At 43.6% G+C, this 26,465-nt stretch overlaps 12 protein-coding genes across 14 annotated transcripts in view; 7 read left to right on the forward strand and 5 right to left on the reverse strand.

Annotated features, from left to right (window-relative positions):
• Positions 1–26,465, reverse strand: part of LOC145706788 (uncharacterized) — a 50,042-nt gene that overhangs the window by 2,382 nt on the left and 21,195 nt on the right. The window lies entirely within an intron of this gene.
• On the reverse strand, positions 5–2,171 carry LOC145706794 (phospholipid phosphatase 5-like). The gene is made up of 5 exons (XM_081784240.1): positions 1,938–2,171; positions 1,555–1,785; positions 1,264–1,510; positions 990–1,218; positions 5–638 (listed from the first exon to the last, which is right to left on the reverse strand). The coding sequence occupies exons 1-5, from the start codon at positions 2,020–2,022 to the stop codon at positions 558–560; spliced, it is 873 nt and encodes a 290-aa protein (XP_081640366.1). The 5' UTR covers positions 2,023–2,171; the 3' UTR covers positions 5–557.
• On the reverse strand, positions 2,693–5,794 carry LOC145706786 (uncharacterized). Its single transcript, XM_081784230.1, has 11 exons — positions 5,652–5,794; positions 4,733–5,039; positions 4,268–4,673; positions 4,111–4,222; positions 3,871–4,067; positions 3,712–3,825; positions 3,563–3,665; positions 3,362–3,517; positions 3,117–3,317; positions 2,917–3,071; positions 2,693–2,869 (listed from the first exon to the last, which is right to left on the reverse strand). The coding sequence occupies exons 2-11, from the start codon at positions 5,037–5,039 to the stop codon at positions 2,815–2,817; spliced, it is 1,806 nt and encodes a 601-aa protein (XP_081640356.1). The 5' UTR covers positions 5,652–5,794; the 3' UTR covers positions 2,693–2,814.
• On the reverse strand, positions 5,914–8,243 carry LOC145706791 (uncharacterized). The gene is made up of 7 exons (XM_081784236.1): positions 7,784–8,243; positions 7,554–7,730; positions 7,284–7,375; positions 7,009–7,214; positions 6,652–6,732; positions 6,137–6,350; positions 5,914–6,088 (listed from the first exon to the last, which is right to left on the reverse strand). The coding sequence occupies exons 1-7, from the start codon at positions 8,071–8,073 to the stop codon at positions 5,997–5,999; spliced, it is 1,152 nt and encodes a 383-aa protein (XP_081640362.1). The 5' UTR covers positions 8,074–8,243; the 3' UTR covers positions 5,914–5,996.
• LOC145706813 (tubulin tyrosine ligase 3-like) lies at positions 8,270–10,527 on the reverse strand. The gene is made up of 7 exons (XM_081784259.1): positions 10,364–10,527; positions 9,891–10,291; positions 9,702–9,845; positions 9,436–9,641; positions 9,091–9,373; positions 8,869–9,013; positions 8,270–8,785 (listed from the first exon to the last, which is right to left on the reverse strand). Exons 1-7 carry the CDS (start codon positions 10,469–10,471, stop codon positions 8,285–8,287), a joined length of 1,788 nt encoding a protein of 595 aa, XP_081640385.1. The 5' UTR covers positions 10,472–10,527; the 3' UTR covers positions 8,270–8,284.
• LOC145706805 (uncharacterized) lies at positions 11,575–12,378 on the forward strand. The gene is made up of 5 exons (XM_081784252.1): positions 11,575–11,747; positions 11,792–11,938; positions 11,988–12,050; positions 12,093–12,149; positions 12,195–12,378. Exons 1-5 carry the CDS (start codon positions 11,607–11,609, stop codon positions 12,282–12,284), a joined length of 498 nt encoding a protein of 165 aa, XP_081640378.1. The 5' UTR covers positions 11,575–11,606; the 3' UTR covers positions 12,285–12,378.
• On the forward strand, positions 12,366–13,276 carry LOC145706801 (uncharacterized). The gene is made up of 3 exons (XM_081784247.1): positions 12,366–12,621; positions 12,668–12,769; positions 12,815–13,276. The coding sequence occupies exons 1-3, from the start codon at positions 12,492–12,494 to the stop codon at positions 13,141–13,143; spliced, it is 561 nt and encodes a 186-aa protein (XP_081640373.1). The 5' UTR covers positions 12,366–12,491; the 3' UTR covers positions 13,144–13,276.
• Positions 13,786–21,677, forward strand: LOC145706779 (uncharacterized). 2 transcript variants are annotated; one of them, XM_081784219.1, is made up of 11 exons: positions 13,786–13,927; positions 14,447–14,762; positions 14,805–18,172; positions 18,215–18,381; positions 18,427–18,589; positions 18,632–18,849; positions 18,892–18,982; positions 19,027–19,230; positions 19,275–19,501; positions 19,548–19,927; positions 19,971–21,677. In XM_081784219.1, exons 2-11 carry the CDS (start codon positions 14,498–14,500, stop codon positions 20,075–20,077), a joined length of 5,190 nt encoding a protein of 1,729 aa, XP_081640345.1. In that variant the 5' UTR covers positions 13,786–13,927; positions 14,447–14,497; the 3' UTR covers positions 20,078–21,677. The 2 variants fall into 2 exon arrangements, with proteins under 2 accessions (XP_081640345.1, XP_081640346.1); XM_081784220.1 differs by lacking the exon at positions 13,786–13,927 and adding an exon at positions 14,232–14,379.
• On the forward strand, positions 21,801–22,789 carry LOC145706399 (uncharacterized). Its single transcript, XM_081783794.1, has 4 exons — positions 21,801–21,961; positions 22,016–22,261; positions 22,304–22,408; positions 22,456–22,789. Exons 1-4 carry the CDS (start codon positions 21,829–21,831, stop codon positions 22,707–22,709), a joined length of 738 nt encoding a protein of 245 aa, XP_081639920.1. The 5' UTR covers positions 21,801–21,828; the 3' UTR covers positions 22,710–22,789.
• Positions 22,783–23,544, forward strand: LOC145706400 (calmodulin-like protein 4). Its single transcript, XM_081783795.1, has 4 exons — positions 22,783–22,913; positions 22,975–23,100; positions 23,141–23,270; positions 23,312–23,544. Exons 1-4 carry the CDS (start codon positions 22,822–22,824, stop codon positions 23,423–23,425), a joined length of 462 nt encoding a protein of 153 aa, XP_081639921.1. The 5' UTR covers positions 22,783–22,821; the 3' UTR covers positions 23,426–23,544.
• On the forward strand, positions 23,597–24,221 carry LOC145708656 (uncharacterized). Its single transcript, XM_081786353.1, has 3 exons — positions 23,597–23,763; positions 23,875–24,074; positions 24,118–24,221. The coding sequence occupies exons 1-3, from the start codon at positions 23,597–23,599 to the stop codon at positions 24,171–24,173; spliced, it is 423 nt and encodes a 140-aa protein (XP_081642479.1). The 3' UTR covers positions 24,174–24,221.
• Positions 24,251–26,349, forward strand: LOC145706797 (mitochondrial genome maintenance exonuclease 1-like). The gene is made up of 5 exons (XM_081784244.1): positions 24,251–24,405; positions 24,452–24,904; positions 25,057–25,120; positions 25,165–25,260; positions 25,334–26,349. The coding sequence occupies exons 1-5, from the start codon at positions 24,332–24,334 to the stop codon at positions 25,445–25,447; spliced, it is 801 nt and encodes a 266-aa protein (XP_081640370.1). The 5' UTR covers positions 24,251–24,331; the 3' UTR covers positions 25,448–26,349.

Here is a 26,465-nt window from a genome sequence, read left to right on the forward strand (position 1 = left end):
AGGGTTCTTGAATTGAAGGTCAATTTTAAGACTAAAGCTACTAGTATGCGAGCGCTTCTTTTTCGCAAAATCTAAAAACGCGATTTTTTGAACGTCGTTCAATGAACGACCGTAAACCCTTAGAGAGAGGGGATTAAAAAGACGAGGGAATGATTTTAGTATAGAAAGGACTTTGAGCGAATATCTTCTATGTTTCTCATTGATTACTAACTTTAGGACAGAGAAAATCGCCATTTTTAGACTCAAAGAGAAGCTAGTATTATTGATTGGGCTCCGTAAACAGTCTCAATTTAAGATTTTCGAGTTCAAGCGCTAGAACTAATAGATTTAGTCTTTTGCAAATTTGAGTAGCAGAGATTGACAAATGAACTGAATGAGGAACTAGAGTGGCACCGGTTGAGTAGGGTACATGTGAAGAATAAAACAATATTCTTAAACATCTTTTCGAAACGAGCTCTGAGGGAAATAATATCAGCCCCGAAATTCTCAACGAAATTTATCGTAAAATAAATTAGTGTGTATAAATAATAAAGAAGCTAATTCAACGCGCTTTGAGTCTAGATAGAGGATGTCTCGACGGAGAGCTTGCCCAAATCGTAAATCTGGTTTTCATCGTTGTTGAGTGCCTTTTGTTCCATCTAAGAAGCGCGGGTGACTAGAGACACTCTCAAGGAACACTTGCGGACACGAGTGCCACGTTAACTTTCAAATGCCCTTAAGAACTCTGATTCCTTTCAACTGTTAAACACAAAATAAGGTCAATCGGCAATTTTCAAAGAATGTGTCTGACCGATATTTCCCGCCTTTCGTCGAATTAAATGGTCGATGCGTAGATAAGAGATAACTTCTCTCCGGAAAAAATCGTATTGATTATTAATTTGTTTGGTCGCGCCGTGGGGTCTAAAGGACTCCTAGAAAGGGCAATGCTTCGAGTAGGGCCCAATCCTCGCTGCTATTTTAAATTGAGTTGGCTCAAAAGTCACCCGTTCATAAGATACTGCAGATCTTCGATCCTTGAGCGACGGGTAAAACTGGCGGTAGCCAATGTAGGCCATTACTGTGCCGAGACAGGAGCCAACTGTGACATCTTGCCAATGATGCTTGTAATCGCAAGTTCGCCCGATCGCGTTCAGAATCGCCAACAATGGAAGCGTCAGGCAGATTATTAGATTTTCCGTCTTTGGAAGGCGGCCACTTTCGGAAATGGAATTGCCAACTCTGAGCAAACGCATAATGACAGATTAGAAGGTAAATGTTAATTACCTAAGTTTGCCGGCAAGATAGAGCGAGATCCAAACGCAGAAAGAGAACAAAAAGCTTGAATGGCCAGACGGAAAGGACTTGCGTCCCTCGATGATGTCCTCGTAATTGCCCGTGCATTCCAAATTGTACGGATTGGGCTGGCCAGCAGGTGGATTCCCATCGGGAAAGCAGCGGAAAAAGAAGTCGGGACGAGGGCGGCCGTATTTGTTCTTGATTAGATTGGTGGCGATTCCGTTCATTCCCATCGCTGATAATCAAAATTCAGAGTCGATCATGTTTTCAGGAACTTACTTAGAGAAGCGGAAAGAATGCCGGCGATGAGGTCAAGACGGGCGGTTTCGCCATACTTCTGGGATTTCTTGTTTTTCAGATAGCGGCCGCAGATGACCAGCAGTGGGCAAAGGACGACAAGAGTGAAAAGGGTCGAGGTCGGGAGCAGGTCCTGGCTCATCGTCTTAGTGGGGAATTTGTAGAGCCACCATTCTTCGTCTTGGATAATGCGGAAAAACGGAACCGCCCATTCTGAAAAAAAAAATCAATCAAAAAATTATCGTCGCGATTCATTGTTGCTCGCCAACAACTTTAACACTTTAGTTCACTTCAAAATGTTTGCTCGATATTTGGAAAGAATTTTTTCCACGGTAAATTTTTAAGATAAATGATGAATAACTTGCCTGTAAGAAGAAATCCAAGAAGAAGCGCCACCCGGAGAAGCGCTTCTTTGTAAATGTAATTTCTGAGTCGCACCCCGCTAGTCATCGTCTTCAATCGCCGCTTCTTTTGCTTCTTCTCTGAGTCAGGAGGACATCGTCCGGAAGATCTCTGTCGACTCAAAACACGCGTCGAAAAAAAACAAAACGACTCAAAAATTCGTTGCTCGAGCCGCGCGCCAAGCCGGCGCTGATTGGCCCGTCGCCTGATGGCGTCAAGCCACGGGTAGCCCGCGGCGCTGTCGGCCAATCACAGCCAGTTTCACCAAGTTTGAAAAGAAAAAATGCTCCAAGAGCTCGTCCATCCTCCTGGCAGCCGTCCAACGCGTAAAAAGGGCTACTACGGACCCGCCTTTTTCACGCCGCTAATTTTAACTTGCGAATGAGTCATCCTTTCAATTGGATCCTCTATTCTCCCATTTTCAATGACTATTCTTACTGCAGGCTTTTGCACTACGGACTCCTTCTAAATCATGAAATTTCGAATCGATAACTATCCATTCAAACAATAGAATACGTAAACAAACCTCAAAATTCATTTTCATAGAAATTCTCCGGACAGCGAGGACATTTTAAAATCAGTCTAGTGTTATTGAAGCTTCCTGCGATTTTATATTAAAGTGCAACTGCAAGAATTAGGAAAGAAGAACATCGTCGCTAGCATTGGTAAAATAGCAGCGCGACGATTGAGTACTGTCATATAATATATTATTATATATTTGGTGATGCTTTGTGTACAGGTTTAAAGGGTTTTGTGAGATTTGTGTATGTGTGAAGTGGCAGTGAGAAATATGGTAAAAAGAATGTGAAAGTGTGAATATGGAATGGGTGAGATGTGAATTCAGGGTGCGTTGGGCGGCTCGAACGGCATGCACGACTGGTCCAAGTTGAGAGTTCTAAAAGTTTATAGTTAGGAATCATGGAAGAGTAAAAGTGAGACTACCTGTCGAGAACTGGGGCCGGATTGCGCATGGGCGTGTTCCAAACAGAAGTCTCGCGACGCTGATTGATTCTGTTCAGTCGGTTGGGCTTGTGCTTGAGCTGCTGGCCGAGCAACTCTCGCATGTCCACCAGACGATCAGGATGAGCGTAGCAGCTCTGAAAGGCAAATAATAGAAACGAATTTCAACTTTGAGAAACTACCGTGAAGATGTCGACGGTTGGGACAGTCTCCCAATACTGCAATTTAAGGCGGTTTTTGAGCGCTTCCTTGAGTGCCCAAGCGGGAACCTTTTTTCGAGGATTTTCGTCGTCATCAGTTTCATCCCCGCTGGACAAGTCGTCGAGGCCGTAATCTTCCGCCGTCTTATTCGCGGTCGACTTGTCTGTGTTCTTCGGCGTCATCTTTCGAACAGATTTAGATACCGCTTCTATGAGTAATTATATACCTCGTATGATTCAGCATTGACAGGAGGAAAGTCTGACGAGACATTGGAACCTCCCCCTGGAGTGAAGAGCTTCACGCTGGGCATCGGCAACTGCGTCATTTGGGACTTGGGTTTTGTCACCACGAAAGTTGCCTCCATTGGTGAATCCTCGACTACCTAAAATTCATTTTAGCGAGCGATCAAAAAGACGAATCTTCTTACCAGTCTGGGCTTATCGAATTTTGAAGCTTCGATGTTGTCTTTTGAGGGAACGGAGTCCATCGACATTGGCTCCTCGCTCGAGACAGAAGTCGTCTTCTGTTTCCTGAAAAGTGGTTAGCTTTACATCTTAGGTAATTGAAGAAACTTACTTTGATTGCCCTGCGCGCACTGACTTGAGAGAAGGAACAGGTTTTTTGTTTTCCTGCTTTTTGATCAGCTCTTCTTTACGGCGTTTCTCATCCTCCTCTCGTCGCTCTTTGGCGCTAGAATACTCAACTTACAAGCGGAAAAATGAAATAGCTTCTTACCGTTGCATCTTTGCCTCTTTTTCGCGCTTTCGCTTCTCTCGCTCTTCTTTTTGTTCCTCCTGTTTCTTTTTCATCCTCTCCGCATCCTGTTTCTTTTTTATCTCAAACTTCTCTTTAGCAGAGTTTGTTCGAGTTTGGGGCTTCTTTGGCGAGTCTTTGGACGCGAATAATGAGCTGCTCGAACCAGAGGTTCCCGCCTGGAATTTCTTGTTAAAAAGAAGCAGTAGAAAATAAAATTACCTTTGAAGAGAAAAGCGATGATTGAGAAGGAGAGGGAGATCTCAGTCGCAGTTTTTGAGGTGCCTTTGACAATGGAGGTGCTTTTGCGCTTTTTGACGACTTACTCTGGCTCCTATTAGTGATCAGTTACTTGTTTGGAAACAGAAGCAAAACTTACAATTGCGTAGCACTTGCCGCTTTCTTCAGTCGTTTTTCATGGCTCTGCACGGGTGTCATGTTGAATTCGCGTTTTGATGCTCTAGTCGTCCGTGCAGGCAGTGCTGGACTACTCACAGTTTTCTGGAGCGTGTTCTGCAGCACTGTGGAGCGCGTCGTTCGCGAAGGAGTCTCGTCGATGTCTGCGCTCCAGTCCAGTTTCTGGATCGGGCTAATGAGAGGCTCTGGTGCATCGATATCTCTCTTCGCCTTTTGCGCAGTCGAGCAAAACTCAGCTGCAGAAGGGACGGGGATCGCAACTTCCGTATTCTGCAGTGTCTCGTCGGCCTCATCTTCTTGCTCCGGTGTGGGTCTTTCGATCAGATCTACTTTCTGTCTAGCGGAGCCGATCAGCGGCCTCACGAACCCTAAAATCATTGCGTTACAGATGACAAGAGTATTTAGACTCTAAATTTTAGAGACTTACTTATTCCAGCCTCGACTAGTTGCTCGCCTACCACGGCATCCTCGAGGCCGGCTGATTGGAGGAGCGGTTGGCACAGTCGGATGAAGACGGCGCCTTTCGCTACCTTCTCGACTGGATCGGCTCTGACCGACTGCAGTTCCTCCATTATGTAAGAGAGAAACTTCGTGGCATTGTCGTAGCACTTGATCGCCTTACACGCGTTCAGAGCCGCTGAGCCGGTGCAGGACTTCTCGAACTCGCGAAGATCCGCAATGATTTTGCTCGTCTTCGTCCGGCAGCTCTGAATTATCGCCGCATTAGTCGACATCTAAAAGAAAATGGTCAGATTGTTAAAAACTATATATAAACAAATAACAACAATGATATATCAAAAAGCATAAAAATCACCTTGCCGTGCTATTTCGGTTTCCGGTCGGATCCGAACTGATTCACTCTCGCGACGGTCCTCAGTAAAAAACACGTGTTCTAGAAAAAAGCAGGAATTTTAATTTTCCGTCTAACTTCTCATAAATTTCTCTCGAAAAGGAAAAACAGCGCTAGGAGAAAAATCGAATATTTCGATTCGGCCGCCAACGAGCCGCGTCAAATCGCGCGCGCTCTGAGAAACTCGTCGCCTCATTGGCGGAGCGCCCTTCGCTCCGAATTTAAAATTCTTGGGAAAAGTCTGAACCATTTTTCTCAAGCAAAATGGGTCCAGCGAGTACATTTGGGGATATTCTTGGAACTCGAGCTGCTAATGAATCTGTAGCTTTCTGTGTATCACCATTTTGAAATAAAGTTAACATTATTTTTCTAACCAGGGGATGAGAACCTTCCTAAATCAGAGCCTTTATTAATATGGCTGTTGTGGAATCTACACTGTAAATTCTAACCCATACAAATAATTCCCCAAATAATAATCTCTGCTAATTGTGCTTACCTCTATCAAGCGATGTTTTCGAATGAAAGCGGTTGTAGGAAAGCAGTGGAAAATTGACGAAGCGTCGTTGTTTTCGAAAAACACCTGCAAAAATTTATGGAAACTACCCAAGAGATTATGGCGCCAAATTACGTTTGTTGCGAAGTTCAAAAGGTTTTGCAAGTTCACCCTTTTCGATCGACCGTTTACGGCCGAAATGACTGTTTACTGTTACTTATATACAAATTTGGCAGTGCGCAGCATTTCGGAAGAAGAAAGAAACTTGAATTAGAATATATATTACTATTATAACTTATGGTTCGAAAGGAGAACAGAAAATTGTAGATTTCGCGCAGCTGTCTCTCATCACGTCGCTGATGGATGGTAGTGTCTGGGCGCCAGGGAGAGTGGAATCTTTATACAGTAAGGCTTTGCTTTGTGAACTCGCGCGGTTTTATCTAAAGAAGTTTATAGCTACTGTTAGGGCGAGAAAGAGAGAGGCTCACCAGGAATCCCCTTGCGGACCTCGCCCCGCATTGGGACGTTGTCTGCTTGGTTGTCAGTAGTGATGGCAGCGCTGAAGATTCGCTCTGTTTGTACCGCTCGACCGCGCTGCGAGCAACGAAGGGGCATGATCACAGGTAGCTGCGCCAAAGACTGGTCACCGATGATTACTTTGTTGTTGGTGTCTAGTGCGTAGACGGGTCGGAATAACGACGCCTGAAATTAATTTTACGAAAAATTCAACAGCTGCAGTTGCAAATCATTCTATAACCCGGAGGGATCCTATTTGTAATTTAGAATTATCCAGAGTTGAATTAGAGTTGAATTTAATTTAATCATTTTGAAAATCAAAAGCTCAAAATTGTCGATTGTTTTCAAGCGCTTTTTACATTGCGAGAAATCAACGATGACTGGTAGCCTGTGAGTGGGCTGGGTAGAAGGAGGGTTTGGATTTGGCCAGTATTTTGGAATAGATAACTAAAATGATAAGTTCAACGGGCCCTGGAACGATTCTTACTTTGCTGAGAGTTGTTTTTGCGCGGATTAGGTCTCTGGTAACTTCGCGGCCATCTATAGCTTGGGTTGAAGAACTCGATAACTAAAAATATATTTCTCATGGAAGTTCAAGGAATAAGTTTAATCATCGTCATTGTCTGGTGCTTCCGGATTCCGGTTTACACTTTTTCATTCACCGGTAAATTTAATATCTCCAGTGCTTATATAGAATCCGGTCTATATAAAACCTTTAAAAATCACTGTAGATTCTACTGTGTTTGTGCTTGTCACCTGGCAAGTTAAGGGGCTTAGTTTTCCTGATATTTTTTCTCTTTTCCTAGTAAACGTTCCACCAGAATTATATAAACCAACTACGAACCTGGTATTTCCAGTAGTCTTTTTTGTTCGGACTCTGTTGAGGATTTTTGTAGCGTTTCTCGGTGAATCGTAGAGGATACAGGATCTTCTGTTCGACGCAATTTGATTGACGCTCGCGTGGTGTCTTTCTTGGGGTCGTTCTTGATGGAATCACTGGGTTGGAGCTTGAGTAACGAATAGACGGCGCATTGCGAATCCGATGCTCGTCTGAATGCAACAAGTATCAGCTTCATTTCTCTCAATATGCGGGCTCATTTCTAAGCGACTTATGCTTACCAAGCGTGTGCATGACATCAGCAGCGATTTCTTTCTGGGCAAGACGGTATTCTGACTGCGTTGGGACATACTCAGATCGCGAAGAGGTAGGTCTGAAAAAGTTCTTTATTTCGGAAGACATCGAGGGGTCAATTTGAACCTTGTGCCCACTAGAAGGAAACTGTATTGCTAAAAAACGAGGCAACACTGCGCAAAGATGACCCCTCATCGATGTGAAGGTATGATAAATGGGGTGATAACATGGAAGAGAATAACTGGTAAGTGTCATACTTTATGGATTCTTTGTAAATTTTTAAGAGCTGGGCAACTCTGTTGGGATCGCAAAGATTGCGCAACGCGTGAGGTATGTCAGTAGGCAGCCGCGCTCGACGGGGTGGAAGTGGACACAAGTTCAGATTGACCATATTATTGCTTAACCGACCATAGTACGAATAGCAATCATCCGGCCTATACGAGATCTGGCTTACACGAGCGTATTCTGCGTTTTAAAATTAACTTACCTCGTCTTCTGCTGTTGGTACTCGTTCGCAGCACTTTTTGGCGGTGGCCTGCGACTTCGCGTGTTTGCTTTTTTAGGCAGTCGCTGTTCTTCATGATTTCGCGTGCTTGAAGAGCAAGTAGAGGCGGAAGTGTCAGAATGTGATGCTCGTGTGATCACTTTGTTCGTCGTCTGATGGCTTGTTGACTGGTTCTGGCAAGATTTTCTTTGGACAACAGTGGTTTGACTTGTAATTGTCATGATTGGCTTCGGACTCTCTACTTTTCCAGAGTTCGGCTTCTTCAAGCGCATTTCTATTCGCTTTTGATCAACATCGTCTCGTCGCTTTTTTACGTGCCTTGGCTGGGCGAGACGTTCGATTCGATCGTGGTCCCAAGAATAGACTCGCTGCTCGAACGCTTGATCTTGTTCTTCGCCTTCTTCATTTTCATTGGCATCTTTATCCTTTTTTACAATCGGTATTTGCTGAGTTCCAGGATGAATTTAAGATTTCATACTCGTGTTATAAAAAGAAAATAATCCCTGTCTTGATAAAAGTGCGTTGTTTTGGTTTCGGCTTGTAACAGACCTTTCCTTCGACGGAAAGTGCTGTTCCAGTGAATGGCGGAGGGTCAGCGTTTCCTTGCCTGTACACTTGCACAAAGTTCCCTGTATCCGCATTGCGTCCACCACGAGCTCGTCTGTCAACGACGACTTTACACATATCCTCAAGCATTTCGCCGACAAGCTCATCAGATACCTTTGTAGCAGTGGACATTGTTGGTCCCTGGTTAATTTCAATCAGCCATACATTGAGCTTCTCGTCTAGCATGAAATCGGCGCCGTAAACCTCGAATGAGTTCTTCCTGTGCGTTGAGTTCTCCTGAGACGACAGACACGATTCTATAAGAATGTTCTTCATGTCTTCATAGATTTTTTCTTGGTAAGCATTTCCATGTCCCAGACTTCGAAGGTATTCATCAAGCTCTTCAGAGAACCACATTTTTTCTTCTGGTACGGCATCCTTTATTACGGATTAATATAAAATTAGATTCATATTTGAAATTTGATATTTATGTGCGAAATTATCGAAATCCTTTCCTGAACATCAGCATCGATGGAGTAATTCTTCTGAATGGCATTATTGGTCAAGTGCACTTGTGCATCAAGTGAGTCCAGATTAAACTTGGTTGTTGCGAAGCGAACATAAGCCCGTTTGTACATCCAGCAGCTTAACTGATTCCAATCCGTTTACGGGATGAACTACTACTAGCATTATAAGCGGCAACAATATAAATATTAAGCATTCTAGCGCATCACTGCCCTGTAATAAGAAACCACTGCCGAATATCAAATTTGACACCATTGATGAGCAAGGGGCGCTCGATGTATTTTTGCGCCACCCAGCGGTTGTTGGCAATTACAGTCAAATCAGGCCCAAGAATATCCGTGATTTCCTTCAAGTTTTTGTAGACAGCGATTCCCCGACCTCGGCTCATTGCACCAGGCTTGACGATCCATAGATTCTTCTCGCCTTCAATTTCGGCTTGTGGGTTTCGCATATAATACGAAGAAAGCGCATTCGAAATATCATCGGCCCTTTCTTTGGCACCTAAAAGCAATATTGAAATCATTGAAAGTGTGGAGAGTTAAAGGGAATTATTTGAGTTTTACCTGCGATGTGATATCCAGAATAAGCGACTTTATAAAAGGCTTCTAAGAACTTATTCCACTGTTCCGTGCTTTCACCCTCCTCCATATTTATGGAAGTTTGCTTTGCAAGCGTGATGATTGACTCAGCAATGCTTCCTTCTTCTTGGAACTCGAAGTGCTTTTGGAAGATTTCAAGGGCGAATTCTAAAAAGCACTCCTCGACAAAACCTTTTTAGACTGTCGAAAAGAGTCTTGCTGGTTTGGAATGCCTAAAATTTCGACACTTTCCTGGAGGAGTGACTTCAATGTAATCATCTTGATGCACGGCTTTGTTCTGTCTCTCGGCACTCTTTAGGAAGGCCGTCATCGCACAAGTTCGGAAGTCGTCTTGAAACGCAGCATTATCATCCTTGTCTCCGAGTATGTAGCATCTGCGAGAAGATAAATTCAATAATGAAAGAATGAGACAGAGTTACCGTGGATAAAATTCGTCCGCATGGCGATCACTGAACCAGGCCATGTTCTTGAGAGCGAGAGTCAAGCCAGTTTTGGTGACGAACTGTGCCTTTGGAAAGTGATTGAGCACAATTTCCTTGGGAATGTGATTGAAATCAATTCGATGTAAGGGCACGAATTGAAGGTGGGGCTCCACGTCGCGCAGCGCTCGCGAGATGAGGATCTCGCGCTCATCAAGATCGTCTTCATCGAGATCGTCATCTGATTTGTCAATGTCGTCGTCGTTGGCGTCTGATTTCGCGCCACAGTGAAAACGCTTCGTTTTCGGGGTTATCTTTTCGATCCAGCCCCGATCGCGCATCGCTTTTCGAATGTACCGATGCCCGCCATCCAAACGGAAAACTTTCTTCTGCTGGATCGCCTTAATTATTCCTTACTGTACTATTCCCCGTACTATTCCCCGAGCGAATAAAATTTTGCTCCTATCGATAACCTTTTCGAATGGCTTCTGTTCAGCAAATTTCAAGGACAAATCGATGATCTTGTCCCCCCAACTGGGACTGGGACGACCACTCTCCGACTCAGATGCCCGTTTCGGCATTGCTAGATACGACTAGTATCAAAGCGGCTCTGAATAAGCCCTCCTTACTGCATGAGGCACACTTGCTAACTAAAGTCTCCCTCATCAATAAGCTTGCTTGTCACTTTTTCAATAACTAGCTCTAGAAAATCTGTTCTCGTTTTTCAAAAATAGCGCACGAGTATTGCCGATTCCTGCATCTGATGATATATTTCTTGAGACTAATAGAGCCAACTTTATTTATATTTTCGACATGCATAACATAATTAAGATTTATAATAATTAATTATTATTGTGTGGTAGTTTAATAGTATACAGTACCTGATCTGCAATCGCTCTGGCCTCGATGGATAGCGCATCCGGGACGTATTCCTTGACTTTGACCATCTCTGGTGCCGGTGTCTTCGTCGTCAGCGTTTTCTCATTATCAGTTGGGTTGATTTATGCCCGTCAAAAATAATTTCGATCCAAATACTTTCTCAACACGTCGGGTTGTTCTCTTTGTTCCGGCGCTACTGGACAATGGATCGCGTTCTAGTTTCACGAAAAGCAATCACAGTACGCCCCGATCTACTCGCCGGCCTAGTTTTTCTTTTTTTCTGCGATTTCGTTTTTTTCTTTCGAAAGTTTCACTTGGGCACGAATACGCAGCAAAGGAAGTATCTTGAGCAAATGTGCCCAAAGCGATGGCAGGTTGTCACCAATACGGTTGGTGTTGATTTTCCAAAGTTCCAAATTTCCGCATCGTTGCCATGGGAGAAGAAAGCTTGTGTGTGCCCAAGGTAGAACTATCGCTCCAGTCATGGGCTGCAGAGTTTACCATGCACTCGCCTGAGGGCGTCAAAACGCTTCCCGCAAATTGTAAACATAGCCCGAGGCGCCAAGTTCAATTTTCTTTTTGTTGAAAATTTCTAGAGCGTTACCGGCGCTCCGGAGTGTTTTGCGCGCGCCCGCAGCATCGAATCGCGAATTAGAGAAAGTTTGAATTTCTGGACAAACAATCCAAACCGCCCAAAATAATATTCCATTGTGCTCTTTATTACACGAGAAAATGGTGCCCTTGTTCGAAAGCCCTCGGGCACCCCTCTTACTCATCTTCGAGTTTTTTCTTTTCTGTTCATTTTTGTTTTAGCCATTTCGAAGAGAAAATTTCAGAATGAGTGCTTACCGAAAACAGCCAGCAAAGAAGAAAACCACCAAGTTGGAGCTCAAGGACGAGCAAAAGGCTGAAATCAGAGAAGCGTTCGATTTGTTCGATACCGAAGGCACTGGAACCATCAACGTCAAGGAGATAAAGGTCGACTATTGTCTTCTTTCATCCATCTGAGAATTGATTTTCAGGTAGCCATGAGAGCGCTGGGCTTCGAGCCGAAAAAGGAGGAGCTGAAACAGATGATCGCCGGAGTCGAGACCGACGGAACGGGCGCCATCGACTTTAATGACTTCCTAAAAATCATGTCGCAGAAGATGTCTGAGCGAGATCCAAAGGTAACAGAAGCTCTATTCTTTGGACAATCGACTTACCAACTTTGCTTAGGAAGAAATCCAAAAGGCATTCAAATTATTCGACGACGACGAAACTGGAAAAATCTCCTTCAAGGTAATCTTCTTTGTCTTTTCTATTCTGAGCAATTTGCTTTAGAATTTGAAACGAGTCTGTAAAGAGCTGAATGAGAATCTGACGGACGAAGAATTACAGGTGAGCGTCTAGAACCATTCACATCGACTGTAATCGAATGTGCAGGAAATGATCGACGAAGCGGACATGGACGGAGACGGAGAAGTGTCCGAAGCCGAGTTCTTACGAATAATGAAAAAGACCGAGATGTTCTGAGCCTCCACTACCGTCAATCAGGATCATAATGTACCTGCCTCACTACTTCGTTTTTATTTTTCCACTTCAGAATCTATGAAATTTTGTATAAAAACACGCTAAATGGCCGCTTTCTGTTCAGAAGCTGACGAACTTGTTCTCTCGCTTCGGAGCTTGTTTGATGACTCACTGTTCGCAAGTGATTCATTGCGAGTAGAAGTGTGAGGAATGGCAGTGAGTAGCGATAAGGTGCCTGTAAGCACAAGAGTCAGAGAAATCGCACACAAAGAACTTGAAAGACATGTCCAGGACCCGTTTAAAATTGACCTCGTCAAAAAACTCGTTCAGGTTGTCGAAGGTATGCGTGAATAACCGTCCGGGAACCGTTGTACATATCATTTTAGATGCGTTAAATGAAGATGATCTGTGGATAATTCAAGTTGTCAAGGAACTCGAAAAATGCCAAGTCTTGATACTGGATGGGCTCTATGGAGAGCGAACAGTTCGTAAGTACCGAATCCCCGTTTTCAACTTTTTCAAAATAAATCTAGTGATGAGAAAACAGCGAGAACGCATGTCTGCGCAAATGAAAAATCATCAACAAAGAGTGTTGGGAATGAAAGACGAGGTTGAGTTGAGACGCATTCGGCGGCAAATCAAGTCGGAGCACGAGCAGATGGTGGATGAGATGAAAGAGGAACGCCGCCAGTTTGACCTGAAATTGGTCAAGGATATGGAAGAAACTGTCAAACAGCAGCAGGAGACCTTGGTCGACAACGAAGTTCCCGGCTTCAAAATTTCAATGATGCCGACAGACATTAGCTTGCAAAAGGACATTCTTCGCTTTCTCCTCGCCATCCACGCCGAATTCTGCAAATGACAAGTTCCACTGCGAAGTTTATGTTCTTCCCTGATTTCTAGCTGTCACTACTGACTTACCACTGCCGCGAGTAAGCGATCAGACATATCGTTAGTTCAATTACATAGAAGAACTGAAAAAGTCCCGAGTTTCATTTAAGGAGAAGTGTTATCGTGTTGTTATGTTTTGGAAGTTTTGTCGGATTTGGAATTAGTGGATTTGTTCAGTGGAGAGACGTCTGGGAGGATGTTTTTGTGAACGTAAAAAGGAGCGGCGTTTGCTTTAGTTGGCCGATTTGAGAAAGAGAAAAGCGGGGCGCGCGGCGCTTCTCAGCCCGGGAAAAGGAGAAAAGGGGATGACGGTTGTAGAGAGTAGTGAATGAATGAATCAGTTGGATGGCTCGACGGCTCAATTGGTCAGGCTCCGAAAGGGCGGACGGGAAATGAGCCAATGGGCAGGTCTGTAACGGCGCCCCGGAGGCACAGTCCGCGCTCCTTAGCTTCTTTACCGATTTGTCAAATTGTCAAATTTGTAGTTCCTCCATCAACCCTTTTTCAAGGCCCTAACCTATCGTAGAGTCGAGTTAACGCAGTAGAGACGCGCTTGAGGGAAGCATGTAGCCCTACTCTGCCCACATCTCGCCCTAGACCTTGTTAACAATTAGCTAACCTACTGTCTATTTAGATTTTTGTACAGCTTAGCGTAAATCAGGAAGATCGAATCGGGAAGGCGACCCTACATTTTTCGACTAACGAAAACGCACAATTTTTCTACCAAATTAACGGTGGAAAAAAAAACGAACCAGGTACGGAAGGAACTGCTTCACCTGTTTCTTGGCCCATTCTGATTTCAGGGGACACTCATTTTGCTTATCAAATATGCTAGATGATATTTCATTTCGATCGATAGTAACTCTGAAACTCTAAAGTTTTCATTAATTATAAGCGTAAGTCTTCGAGTTGAATCTTAAAAAAAAAGATTTCTGGCACCGCGGGCGTTTTCGCCGCGCAGAGGACTTCGCGTCGGTGTGTGGGGATGAAACTCGCCAGAAGTGTGCGCAGCTGAGCGTGACAAAATTTCAATTTTGTACTCTCGATGGCACCTTTGATGCCCATTTTTTGTGCTCAAATTTAGGCAACTCCGCTCGCCACACAGCCGTGAAAAGGCGAACAGCATTTTATTGATTTACAGCGATCCATTTATTGGACTTTTTCCAAAATAGAGAATATTGACCATTCTGTCGGTGCCGAGAGACAGGTTTTTCTCATTTTATTATCAAAGAAGCATTTTTTCGCCGTGAGAGAAAATAACTAAACTTTCTTAGTTGAAAGTCTTCGCGTGACTCTCCAAATGTATATTCCGGATCTGGTAAGAAATGTCTGATCGATATGCTTCCCGGAACAAAGGCCAATATGGATACAGTGGATACAGTAATCGTTCGTACAAAGACTCCTCTTCCCGCAGCGGCTATGGGCGTCCCAGCCCGTTAGGATCGTCACTATCAGCTCCACCAAGAAAGAAAGCCTCCGTTCGGCCCGCGCCTCTACCTTCTTTAAAATCTGAAAATGCAGACGCTGTCAATATTCTGTCCTCGTCAGGGTGGGGACAGAAGAAATCTGAAGACAAAGCAACTAAACGAGGTTCGTATTCATGTTTTCGTCGGCGTTTACCGTAAAATTTAGGCGATGATGCTCCGATCGACGGGCTTCTGCCGTGGACTCGGCGTCGCGGCGTTCCTGGTCTGAACCAGCCCGACAAGTCAGCGAAACAGGAGGACTCGAAGATCAAGAGACCATCTAACCCTGCACAAGCAGCAATGCTACCTTCTTACATGAAACCACCTCCAGGAGAAAGGGAGAGCAACCAGCCTGTTCAACAGCAAGATGAAGTTAAGGAGGAAGCTCAGCCCGATTCTAACGAGAGAAGGCCCTTCCGCCGGCGCAGTCCAGATCAGCGAGAACGAATGAGTCCGTCAAAGAGGCGTCAAACGCGAGACAGGGACTCACCCCAATCTTCGGAGAAAGAGAATGTTGACTTCGAATCAGAAATGAACAAGCCCGGAGAAAATCTTCAAGAAATCAACTGGGCAGAAGACGACAAACTCGACTCAACCGCGTCATGGGCTGACGATAGGCCGGTCAAGTGGGATGAAAAGATCGACTTCTCAGATGAAGATCAAGACAAAAAGAAGACGGAAGTTGCGCCGGTTCCGTCTGCGGGACCGAGCAGAGCACCTCTCCAACCTGAAGCGGATTCGACTGATCGCTACGATATAAGGAACGAAGACGATAGGTATAACGCGCGTCACGATCGCGGCCACAATAACTATGAAAATGGAAGCAGAAGTAACGCGTACAGACCTCGCTATGGGTCAGGCAGACCAATCCACAGGGGCTTCTATGATGATCATAAACGAGGCATTTACGAGTCTGAAATTGAAAATAGAAGGGATGAATCGAGACATGGGTCCAAACACTCATCAAGGCGAGACATATTTGAACGAGAAGAGCCGCCAAGACCGGCTCCAGTGAACCCACGTCGCAGTAGGAAAGGATCGGATAATGTCAATAATCGACGACAGACGTCGGAATCATCTGATCACAACATCGATATTGAAAACATCGAGCTCCAAGAGACAGAACCAGTTCAGGTGTCTAAAAAGCGCATCATCAAGGTGAAAAAGGAGGCAAAAATCCGTGATTTCACCAACGAAGAAAAAGGCGAAGACGACCAAAAGGACAAAGTTGAAGAAGAGTTTGAAAAAGAAGAGAAAAGTAAACAAATCCGTGGATGGAAAAAGGGCGATAACCCTGACGAAGAGAGCGCTCATTTTAAACCGCGAAGTGGGAATTCCTCTCAAAAAGGTCAGCTACCGACAGCTGACGGAAGCAAGCATAGTCGCCTTGAAAAGAATAATGCCGAAAAAGAGCAAAAATCGAATGCTAACGTCTGGGAAAAGAGGCAAAAGGAGATCGCCAAGCGACTTGATAGCAAGCGTGATGACTCTCAAGATTCCAAGAATAAAGAAGTTTATATTCCATCGGAGAATGATAGGAAGAAAACGCTCGGCGAGACTAATCCTAATGCCGATAGAAAGAAGGACGATCAACGGGGAAGCTCAAGGCGGGATGAACACGATAGACGCAGGGAGCGAGACGAGCGCGGCCCTAATCGTCGCGAGAAACGTGACAACCGTCGAGAACGAGAACCCCGCGAAGGAAAGGAAGGCAAGCATCCTCGAGAGCGGCCTGATAAAAACGATGGGCATCACTCACGTGGCGAACGCCCTGAAAAAGGCCAGAGACATCGGGAAGAAAAACCTGAATCTGGTCCAAGGGAAAAGTCCAAACGCGGAGAAAACGCACGAAAATCGGAAAAGGCCTCGAGATCAGAATCTCTGAAGGATGGAAAAAGTGAACAGAAAATCGTTAAGATTGAGCCAGCTCCAGCTCCAACGGAGAATGTTTGGGCGAAGCGAATTGAAACCCGCCAACAAGCCCCGAAAGAAGATGTCCATAAGGAAGAGCCACATATCAAAGAACAAGGTTCTTTACAAGCTCCGAAAGGTATCAAAAATCGTGAAGAGCTTCGAGACCGTGACCGTGATTCCCGAGAAAATCGAGATGGTCGAGAGCATCGCGATCAGCGAGAGCCTAAAGATCGAAACGATCGTCATAAAGAACGAGGTGACCGAAGAGATCGTGACCGCTCTGATCGCGACCGCATTCCAAGTAAGGATCATCACGGTCGAAAGGGCCAAAAGATGTCCGAGGATAGTTCCAGCAGTCACAAACAACGCCTCCACAGCAACGAGAATCCGCTTCAGAATTTTAGAGAAAGAGGAAACCGAAAGAATGCCCACCAATCCAACGATAACGATCACAAACCGAGCAGAAGTGATAGACGTAATGAGCGTCGAGAAGAAGCTCGCAAAGCTAGACCCGAGAAAAAGTCTAAAAAGTTAGATAACTCTTCAAAAGACGGAGATGCATCCTCAGTTAATGAATCCGCGAAACATTCTGATAGATCCGTTCGGCTATACTCCCAAGACGATGATAACGTATCACAAAGACCTAGAGAAAGAAAGGAGCCTAGAGATCGTCATGATCGTCCCGAGCGAGACGGACAAACAGCCGGACGCGCAAAACGCGGAGGAGCTACGAGAGCCACTGATAGGAAGAACACTCGCCGTGATAAGAAGCCTCGTGAGAGCAGCAAATACAAATCAGCCGATTTCAGAACGGCATACGAGTTTCCCAAGCCAAGCAGCGACATCAAAGAAGTCGAGACGCAACATGTTGAGGCGATACGGGGAGGAATGTCTTTCAGGGGTCTCATGGCGAAGAAGCGAGCGGGTTCCACAGCAGCTATGCGTGGGTCCCGTCAATCGAAAAGTGAAGATTATAGCGAGGAGCCTGATGAGTCCGAGACTGTAGAGACTTCGAATGAGCAATCGATGCAAAACTCGTCGGAAGTGGAAGATGTTGAAGAGATTACAGAGAAAATAGAAAATCTTGAAGTTGAAAAAGTGGATGAAGAGATCTTCAAAGAGACGATTAATGATCGCAGGACCGAGGTCGAATTCCCTGACAAGGATCCAAACCTTGGCCAACAATCACTCAACTTCATCACCCCGGAAGAAGAAGAGAAGAATCCAGCGACGATCACGGTTGAAAGTCCAGCAGTACAAGCACCAGCTCAACCACAACCTCCACAGCAACCGATTCATCCTGGCCCCCGAGGTCTTCAGCCGCTTCAGCCCGCTGTGATCAATCGTCAGCACTTTCCACACGATCCACAGGAACTCATTTCTAATCCAAAGCAAGAGGTGTTAGTTGCAGGCCAACATGAGAGCGCCAAATGGAAAACCGTCCACAATGCCTGGATTTCCGCTGAGCGAAACATCCCTGCCAACGTGATGCCTTCAGCAACGTGGCAGCCCTCAGCCCAGCAACCCATCTGGAACGGACCTGACTGGAGCCAAAATAGAGAGGGCGGCTCATGGAAATCGCCTACGAAGCAGGAGAATATTGGGACTGCCACCAGTCAGGTAACACTCGATCCTTACACTTTGAGTCTATTTTCAAATAAGCCTGAACAAGCGATCAATCAGCAGCAAGCAGTCCCACAGGTTATTCCTACCTCTTCGATGGCACAGCCGATAGCGAGTATGCAGAACTCTCAGATGAACTTCCAGGCGAACATAACGAGACAACAAGCGAATCCGTATTCTCAGGGAATTGAGAATAACCTCGGAAGGTGAGATTATTTAAATCATTAGAGAATAAGCGAAAATCATTTTAGTAACTTCAATGGTAACCTCATGGCGAACTCAACGAACACTCTAGCCGCGAATTACAATCAAGCGCTCATCAGTAATCCAAGCAACTTCACCAACTACCAGCAACCGATGTATCAGAACCAGCTCCAAATTGCCCAAGCATCTGCTCAAGCTCTACAGGCGACTGTAAGTTTTCGCTATTAAAATGAGATATTTATCTAAATTTAGTCTTTCTTTCCCCATGATACGAATGCTTTATACAATTCACCATCGACATCAAGCTCATTTGACCTTTATCAAGGCACTGGCAGGAGCGAGGCCATGTTTCCAGATCCATCGTCTTCGCTTGGGAACCAAATTTTCAACCCCAATAACTTTCAAGACTACACGAACGTCATGGGCCTCCAACGACCGCCATCCAACACAACCATGCAGAATATATTCAGGTGAAATTATCATTATCTTCTCGCCATAATATTTATTGATAGTCAACCAATGGGGCCTACAGGATACCGAACATCTGGCTTTAGTGGTCTTATTAATCAGCAAGCAAGACAAAATGGGCTCCCATCGTTTCCGGTAAGATCATTTGAACAATTGCTCTATAAGTCGGTTATTTTTAGCAAATGCAAGGTTTCGGCAAGTCAACGTCTCCATCTCCTGGGTTAGCAAAGAACATCATCCCTCCAAACACGGGTGGATTCGAGCAAATGCATCCGAATGCTTTCGGCCAGCTTTCGCAAGTGCTTCAGTTCCGCGAGCGCAATCGCCCAACGAGTATAACTCCTCCTCACCACCAAAGTCGACATAAGACGAAGGACTTTAACGTAAGACAACAGTCGTGATGCATATTTTGACCTTACTATTTTAGTTTGCGAAGGGCGGCTATCCTAATCAAGGATTCGCGAACGGGTTCGAGCAAAAAGACTCTCTCAAGCATCCGCAGCAGCAACAGCAACCCCATCAGCAACAACAGTTTGCGGGCTTTGATGACAAAAATCAGCTCAACCAGCATTTTCTCCGACAAGGCATGGAAACTGGCTTCAAACAACCATCATTCCAAAATTTCAATGGCCAAGGATTTCACCAGCAGCACAGGTGATTTCAACTATCCTTGCACTTTTCACCTAATCACTCTTATTAGACCGCAAGGAAAAAGAATGATGCAGCAGCAACAGTTCGGAAATCCGTTCGAAAAGAAAGGAGTGATTGGCAACGAGATGCTCAAGCAGCCTATTCAGAAGGGCGTTGGCAACAGCCATCATCTCCAAGGCTCGAATGGGCAAGCTCGTGCTAGCGGCAAGCCCAGCGCCGCTCAAACCAATCCGTCTAAAATGGGCAACATGGATAACTACAAGCAAACGATGGCTGAAGAAAGACAGAAACTGCTCGCTCTGACCAAGAACTTCGGAGTCGACGAAACCGGTACTCGACAGAACGGCCACGAAGGAATGCAAGGCGCTCCCAAACCAAACGATCAGGGCAGCAACGGCGTTCCGCCCGCCGAAAACGAACAGAACCCAGGTACGAAATCACGCAATACAACGTGGAGTAATTTATTCTTTAGAAACGATCGTTAACCTCACGTCAACTGATCGAAAACGGCTGACTCTCGCCGACACCGCACCGAAGCGTCCCGGAGAGGTCCGTCGAATCATCACCAACCCATCATAACCAAGTTACATGATATATTATTATTATAGACTTTCAGAGTCTTGATTCAAATTCCTTATTTTCTATTAATCCCCTCTCCCCCCATTATACGTATCTCTCCAATTTCAACTTCCTCTTCATACTATCATTTTATCATATAGCAGTTACAGTAATTCACCGTAACGAGTAGGCTTTCAAGCTTCACATATTCTACAGCGCAATTACGTCTATACGTTCTCACGCCGTAATTGTTCTTCATCTTAATATTGTATCCCTAAATGTCGATTCATATTTAATAATGATTGGCCATTTCAGACCATTTCAGTTATCATTCGAAGGTCTCCTTCCAGCTAATTATGTGTTCTATTTTTTGAAAACAGTTACAGTGTTTGTACCATTGAACTGCAATTCAAATCCAAATTCTATTATCTACATAATCTCTTAACTCATTTTTGAGAACTACAAAAACCAACCCGACCTAAATCCTTATAAATATTCGCCCTCTAGGGTATTAAGTCACTATTCGAAAAACATATTCTTCAATTTGGATCCATACTAAATCTGATCCATTTTTGAAAAGGACTGCTGCACCACCTGGGAATTGCTCCAGATGAACCATACGCGGACTAAACAACCGGTATACGCTAAAATACATTATCTATTTAATAGTCGATCACATGAAACCACTAGAGTATTCAAAAATAATAACGCCTTACCTTGTAGAATTTTCAATAAGTCAGTGAACTTACAAAAATAAACAATAACGGAAACCATCAAAGTCGTCAGTACTGCGTGCCTAGCTGGGGACGTGTGATGCGCCGCACTTTTTTCGGGCAGACTCTTTTCCAGCTTAGCACGGCGCCCTTAACTTTTGCAATAGAAAAACAACTACCGGCAACGTAGACTTCTTTTGTTTACCGTTTACAAAAAGGACATCAGTGCCAGTAGTCTAAAAGCCTTCACATCGCGATTTAGCCTTTTCAAATACCATTTACCTGCAATATTTCCGGCCCGGAACAATCTTTCATTATCAACTGGTGTCTACAAGAACATCGGCGAGATAAAGGCAGCCACCCCTACTCTCGCCTTTGTTAGTGTTCTTACTGACCTCGAATCTTTCGGACCTCAAAACTCACGCGTATTTCATTTATCCCATTTATCACGATTGAACTCCAAATTTACACACTCGAAATTCATTTCAATATTTCTATCACTCTATCAATTATACAGTATATACCGAACGTGCGAACGAGATCTAGCGTGATAACCGACTTAGTATCGCGCTTTGATCATGCCGCTGTCTGAAGCTGCCCTGTCTTTCTGCCCCTGTCCAACATTCTAAAAACTAAAAAAAATCATGCCCGGTCAAATAAAAACCAAATTCAATTTGCTATAAACCGGCTATTACCTTGTCCTCGTGTGAGATTCAACTGTTACTTTTCTATTCCGCATGGATCCCATTCGAGACTTGGTTAGAGCTACAATTCTCAAACCTATTTCGATCTACTTTTACTGAATTACATTTATTATTATTCAATTGTTCAGTTTACAAACAAGAATCATCTATGAATTGCGATGATAATGTCATTAGCACTGGAATACAAAACTTGCTTTAAAAAACTCTTTTAAAAAGACTTGCTCTCCTGTGATCGGGTGAACAAGGCTCTGTTTTTTGTGTTGACTTTTTTGTGTACTCGCACTACTTGAAAAAGAAAAGACAAGTGATGGTACAATCTCTAGATTGCTGACTCGTACATCAGGGAATATTATTAATGAACACAGGCATTGTCAGAGCGTGTAGAAGTATGTCGCAGAAGGTTCTGTTCAGGCAGCTTTTCGAGAAAGAGTCGTCCACCTATACTTATATTTTGGGATGCAAGAGAACTAAGAAAGCTATCATTATTGGTAAGTTACGCAGCCCTCAGGAGTCGGATATTTCTAACGATAAGACACGTCTAGATCCTGTCGATCTTACGGTGGAGAGGGACGCGAAATTGTTGAAAGAGCTTGGACTGACGCTAGTGAAAGCCTTGAACACGCATGTTCACGCAGATCATATAACTGGCACTCATCTTCTTCGGGCCCACTTTGAAGGGCTTCAGACAGGACTCGGATCGGCGAACACGGCCAAGTCGGACGAGAAGTTTGATGATAATTTTAAAATTGAAGTTGGGGACATCAATTTGGAAGTTCGACACACACCAGGTGTGCCTCCTGCATCATTTTGTTTTGAAATTGTTTAATCAGGGCATACAAACGGGTGCGTAACTTATGTGGATCACGATGGCGGTGCCGCATTCACAGGAGACGCTTTACTTATTCGAGGATGCGGAAGAACTGATTTTCAAGAAGGTAAAATAGCTCTTCTAAAAGTAACTTTTCTTATTGGGCAATTTAAGGCTGCTCGAAAACCCTTTTCAAATCAGTTCACGATCGCATTTTCTCGCTGCCGGAGGACTTCAAGATCTACCCAGCTCATGATTACAAGGGACAGACCTCGAGCTCTGTCCATGAAGAGAAGCAATTCAACCCAAGATTGACCAAGTCCGAAACGGAATTCGTCGACATTATGGAAAACCTCGGTCTTGCTTATCCGAAGATGATCGACAAAGCTCTCCCCTGGAATTTGAATTGTGGCGTTGAGCCCGAATGAATTACCTAATCTGAAAGACACATTACTAGCAGTATTTATCATCATTCTTCTTTATAATTACCGATTCAACATTTCTTCGATATGAAAAGTGAAGTTCTGAATTTTAAGAAACATGGCTCGATACTTATCGCAAAAGCAAATCGACGAGTTCAGGGAGTGCTTCAACCTCTACGATCGAAAGAAGCAAAACAAAATTTCCACAAGGCTAGCTTCCAGATATTATAGAGAAAATATAATTTTGAACTGTTATCTGTAAGCTATACAGGGATGTCATAACTGTTATGAGATCTCTCGGAACATATCCGACCAAGAAGGAAATTGAAAGTCACTTCAAAACTTATGATAAGAAGCACGGTGACGACGTCGAGTTCTCGACCTTTTTGAACATTATGTAAGGGCATTTCGACTCTTTTGAAAATTCTTATTCTAAGGCATCAACAACTGAGTCAGGAAAACGCGGCGAAGGAAATACTCGCCGCGTTCAAGCAATCGGACTGGGAAAAGAAGGGCTTCGTCACCGTCCAAGAAGTGCGCCAAATACTAACGAGAACGGGCGAAAAGGTGCGCTAACGCCTTGTTGTTATGTTCATCCGTATGTTTAGCTCACAAGTCGAGAATGTGACTTGCTCCTCCGATCTGCAAATGTCCAATCAAATGGCTACATTAAATACGACGAGTTTGTGTCTTTCATCACCTCGCCTCTTCCAGACTACTGATTGGCGCCTTTACGACCTGATTTTCGATTTCTATTCTTTGATTTTTTCTTCTTTAGCTCCACTGTCAGTTCCATTTTCTGTTGATTCTTTCTTTGATTCCGAATAAAGCTTTATCTTCTAATTAATTACAGCCAATAGATATCTTCTTTCGCTTAAATTGAGTTTTTATCTATGAGAATGAACGAGACTCCAGATGATCTCGATTTGAAGCTTATTGCCGAAAACTGTCAGCGCGAGCAATCGAGCTACAAAAACTGTTTGCGCTACGGCGAAGCAAATTATCAGAAAATGAAAGAAAGAATGTTCTTCGCACCATTATCAAATGAGGAAAATATTGGGTTTAAACGTCTCTTAATTTCCCAATTTTATCTTATCGTAAAGCCGATAGTTTAGCCCTTTATTCGTATTTCCTCTTGGACATGTTATTTTCAATCCAACAACAGAGCTAGAGTGATGCCGAACCAACACTATCCTCATGAGTGCGATGTTTTATTGGAAAATGAGCGAAATTGTCTGGCGTTTTGGACAAAGATCTCGGGCAATTACAACAAAAAGGGCCTTTTCAAAGAAAGAACAGGCACGCCCGACGCATCGGCTAGACAATTTATCTTAGAAGAGATGAAATCAATGCAAAAACTACCCTACATTGGTATGATCTATTTATCGCTACTGCTAAATACAACGAATTTAAGAGGTATCAGCCGAGTATCTTCGCCAATTTGCCGGGGTCAATCAAGAAACGATCTAAATATTCTCCTCTCATTTCTATTTAAATTCCAATTCAGAATAAATCGCTTTTCTCTCATTGGTACCATTTTTAGTATGATCAGGATCGCCAGGCGATGCATAAGTGGGTTGGAAAGACCGCTGAGAAGTCTGAAAGACTGGGGGAATGTTCTTCAGAACATGGAAAAGCTCGTTTACGCGAATGGGCACGGACAATTATTACCCAATCCAGGAAAAGAAGAAAGCAGTACCGCGTAAACTCGTTTCTCAAATTTTATCTTGTTTATTTCAAAATCTCAGGCCGATATTGGAAGTGCTGAGAAGCATCAAAATCCAGGAGCGGTTGACACTCAACGGGGAACCTCATTTGAAGCCTGGTAAAATTGAAGCTGAAGACTTTGGCGATAAGGTTGCTGGAGTAACTTCGATTCTACAGAAGACTATGTCAGAAAATCAGCGGGAAGTTCTGCGCCGATGGAGGGAAAGGATGATACTCGAAATGGGCGAAAGCGGCTTCAAGATTTATCAAAGAAATCTTTTGGAGCACGGGACGGACACTCACTATCTGATCGAGTGTTTTGCGAAAGAAAACGAGGCTGCTTTTGAAAAGTCGTTCGAAAAAGCGGGGCACGACGTAAAAGCCTTTTGGAAGTCAGTTGAACCAATTTTGAGAAGTGGAGACGTTACAATCAAGGAATCTGAGTACAGAATACAAAACTCGCAGTTACCATACACTGGCATTGCAGATAGCATAGGAAGGGTTCTGATGAAAGACGTTTGAGGTGACTCTTATTCCAAGAATTGAATTTTCTTGTTGTAGTGTTAGTCTAACACTGTTAGATTCAATATGCTGCTTTTTGATAATTTTCCAAATTTTTTCTACTACCTGATCATAACTCGTAAAAAGGATACATCCACAAGTTTGGCTGGTGCATCATCGACTGGAAAACAAGCCAAAAACGTAAAACTGTTTGTTCGCTTCAACTGCAGTAATTTTGTGAAGATAAGTTCAGAATCTCTCGCAGTGCTTTGACGAGCCGCTACAGATCGCTGCGTATGCCGCAGCGCTTGGGTTGAATAAAGGGGCTTTAGTCAAGATCTACAAAGACAGGACATGGATTAATGGTTTTTTGTTTACAGAACAATAAGCGTTTTTAACGCTATTATTCGTTAACCCATCATAGACCCTGCGATATCATTTATATTACCCCACCCGAAATGAAGCTTTACTGGAATTCATTCCTCGAGCGTTTCGAAAAGTATGCGGCAATGAGCTACACCAATAAGAAGACGTAATTCATCAACGATGATAAAAATTGTTTCAATTGATTGTTATAATGCTTTTGTTAAATTTTTTCACACCAGAGCAACTCTGATATAAAAGACTTTTTGACTTTTTGAATTAAATTCATTGAAAATCCAGCTCCCATCTCACTGCCAACTGGAAAATTACGAAAAAAAACCAGTCACACTCTAATTTTGTAAAAAAAAAAACGTTCTATCTATTTCTTTCATTCTAATTGGCGGACTCGTATGTCTTTACTCTATTTTTACTCGTGAAAAGTTATTAAAATTTATGTCCAAATTGATGATTTCCGGCTGAGTCTTGGCGTAGGTGGAAACTGCTGGCATTAAAAGGGCTTTCTCGGTTTCTTCAAATGTCGTGCGAACAAGAGAGAAATACTCTGAGGTTTCAAAAGCGCAATTATCTCAACGTATTTAAAACTCCTTTAGTGAGAAATCCGCAATTTAATTCAAAAGTGCTTAAAACCTCACTACCTTGCACTCTTTAGTCTTTCTAGGATAGAAATTCTAGCGAATACCACTTTTAAATTCCTAATAGGGATCTCCTATAACAGGAATTTATTATTAATATAAACTTTGCGTAATCGATTCTTCAATCCTAAGACTTCCTAACTCGCTAAATTCTTATACTAGATAGGATTTCTATCACGAAAGTAACGCAAATAGTAACCGTGACCACGACCTTGATAATTTACCGTATCTATTTGTCGTTTCTCCCACTGTAGGATACAGAATGTGTATTCTGTCATTGATGCTGTCAATATTCTCATTTATTTTACTGACTTTGTTATTTATTTGAAGGTTTTGGCATAGCAACTCGCAAAAAAAAGAATGATCTTTCCTAGCTCTGTTTGAACTAACATGTCCATACAATAAAACTTTATTGCCGTCGATTATGAATGCAAATGAAGCAGATAACCCGTGACCATGTTATATATTGTGTTAAAGCTCGAATTCCTTTAACTGACCTTTTCATGGACCCTTGGCATTCCGTAGCTATCGCTAAATC

Source organism: Oikopleura dioica, chromosome XSR, assembly GCF_907165135.1.
Source record: "Oikopleura dioica chromosome XSR, OKI2018_I68_1.0, whole genome shotgun sequence".
In the NCBI taxonomy this organism is placed as follows: Eukaryota; Metazoa; Chordata; class Appendicularia; order Copelata; family Oikopleuridae; genus Oikopleura; species Oikopleura dioica.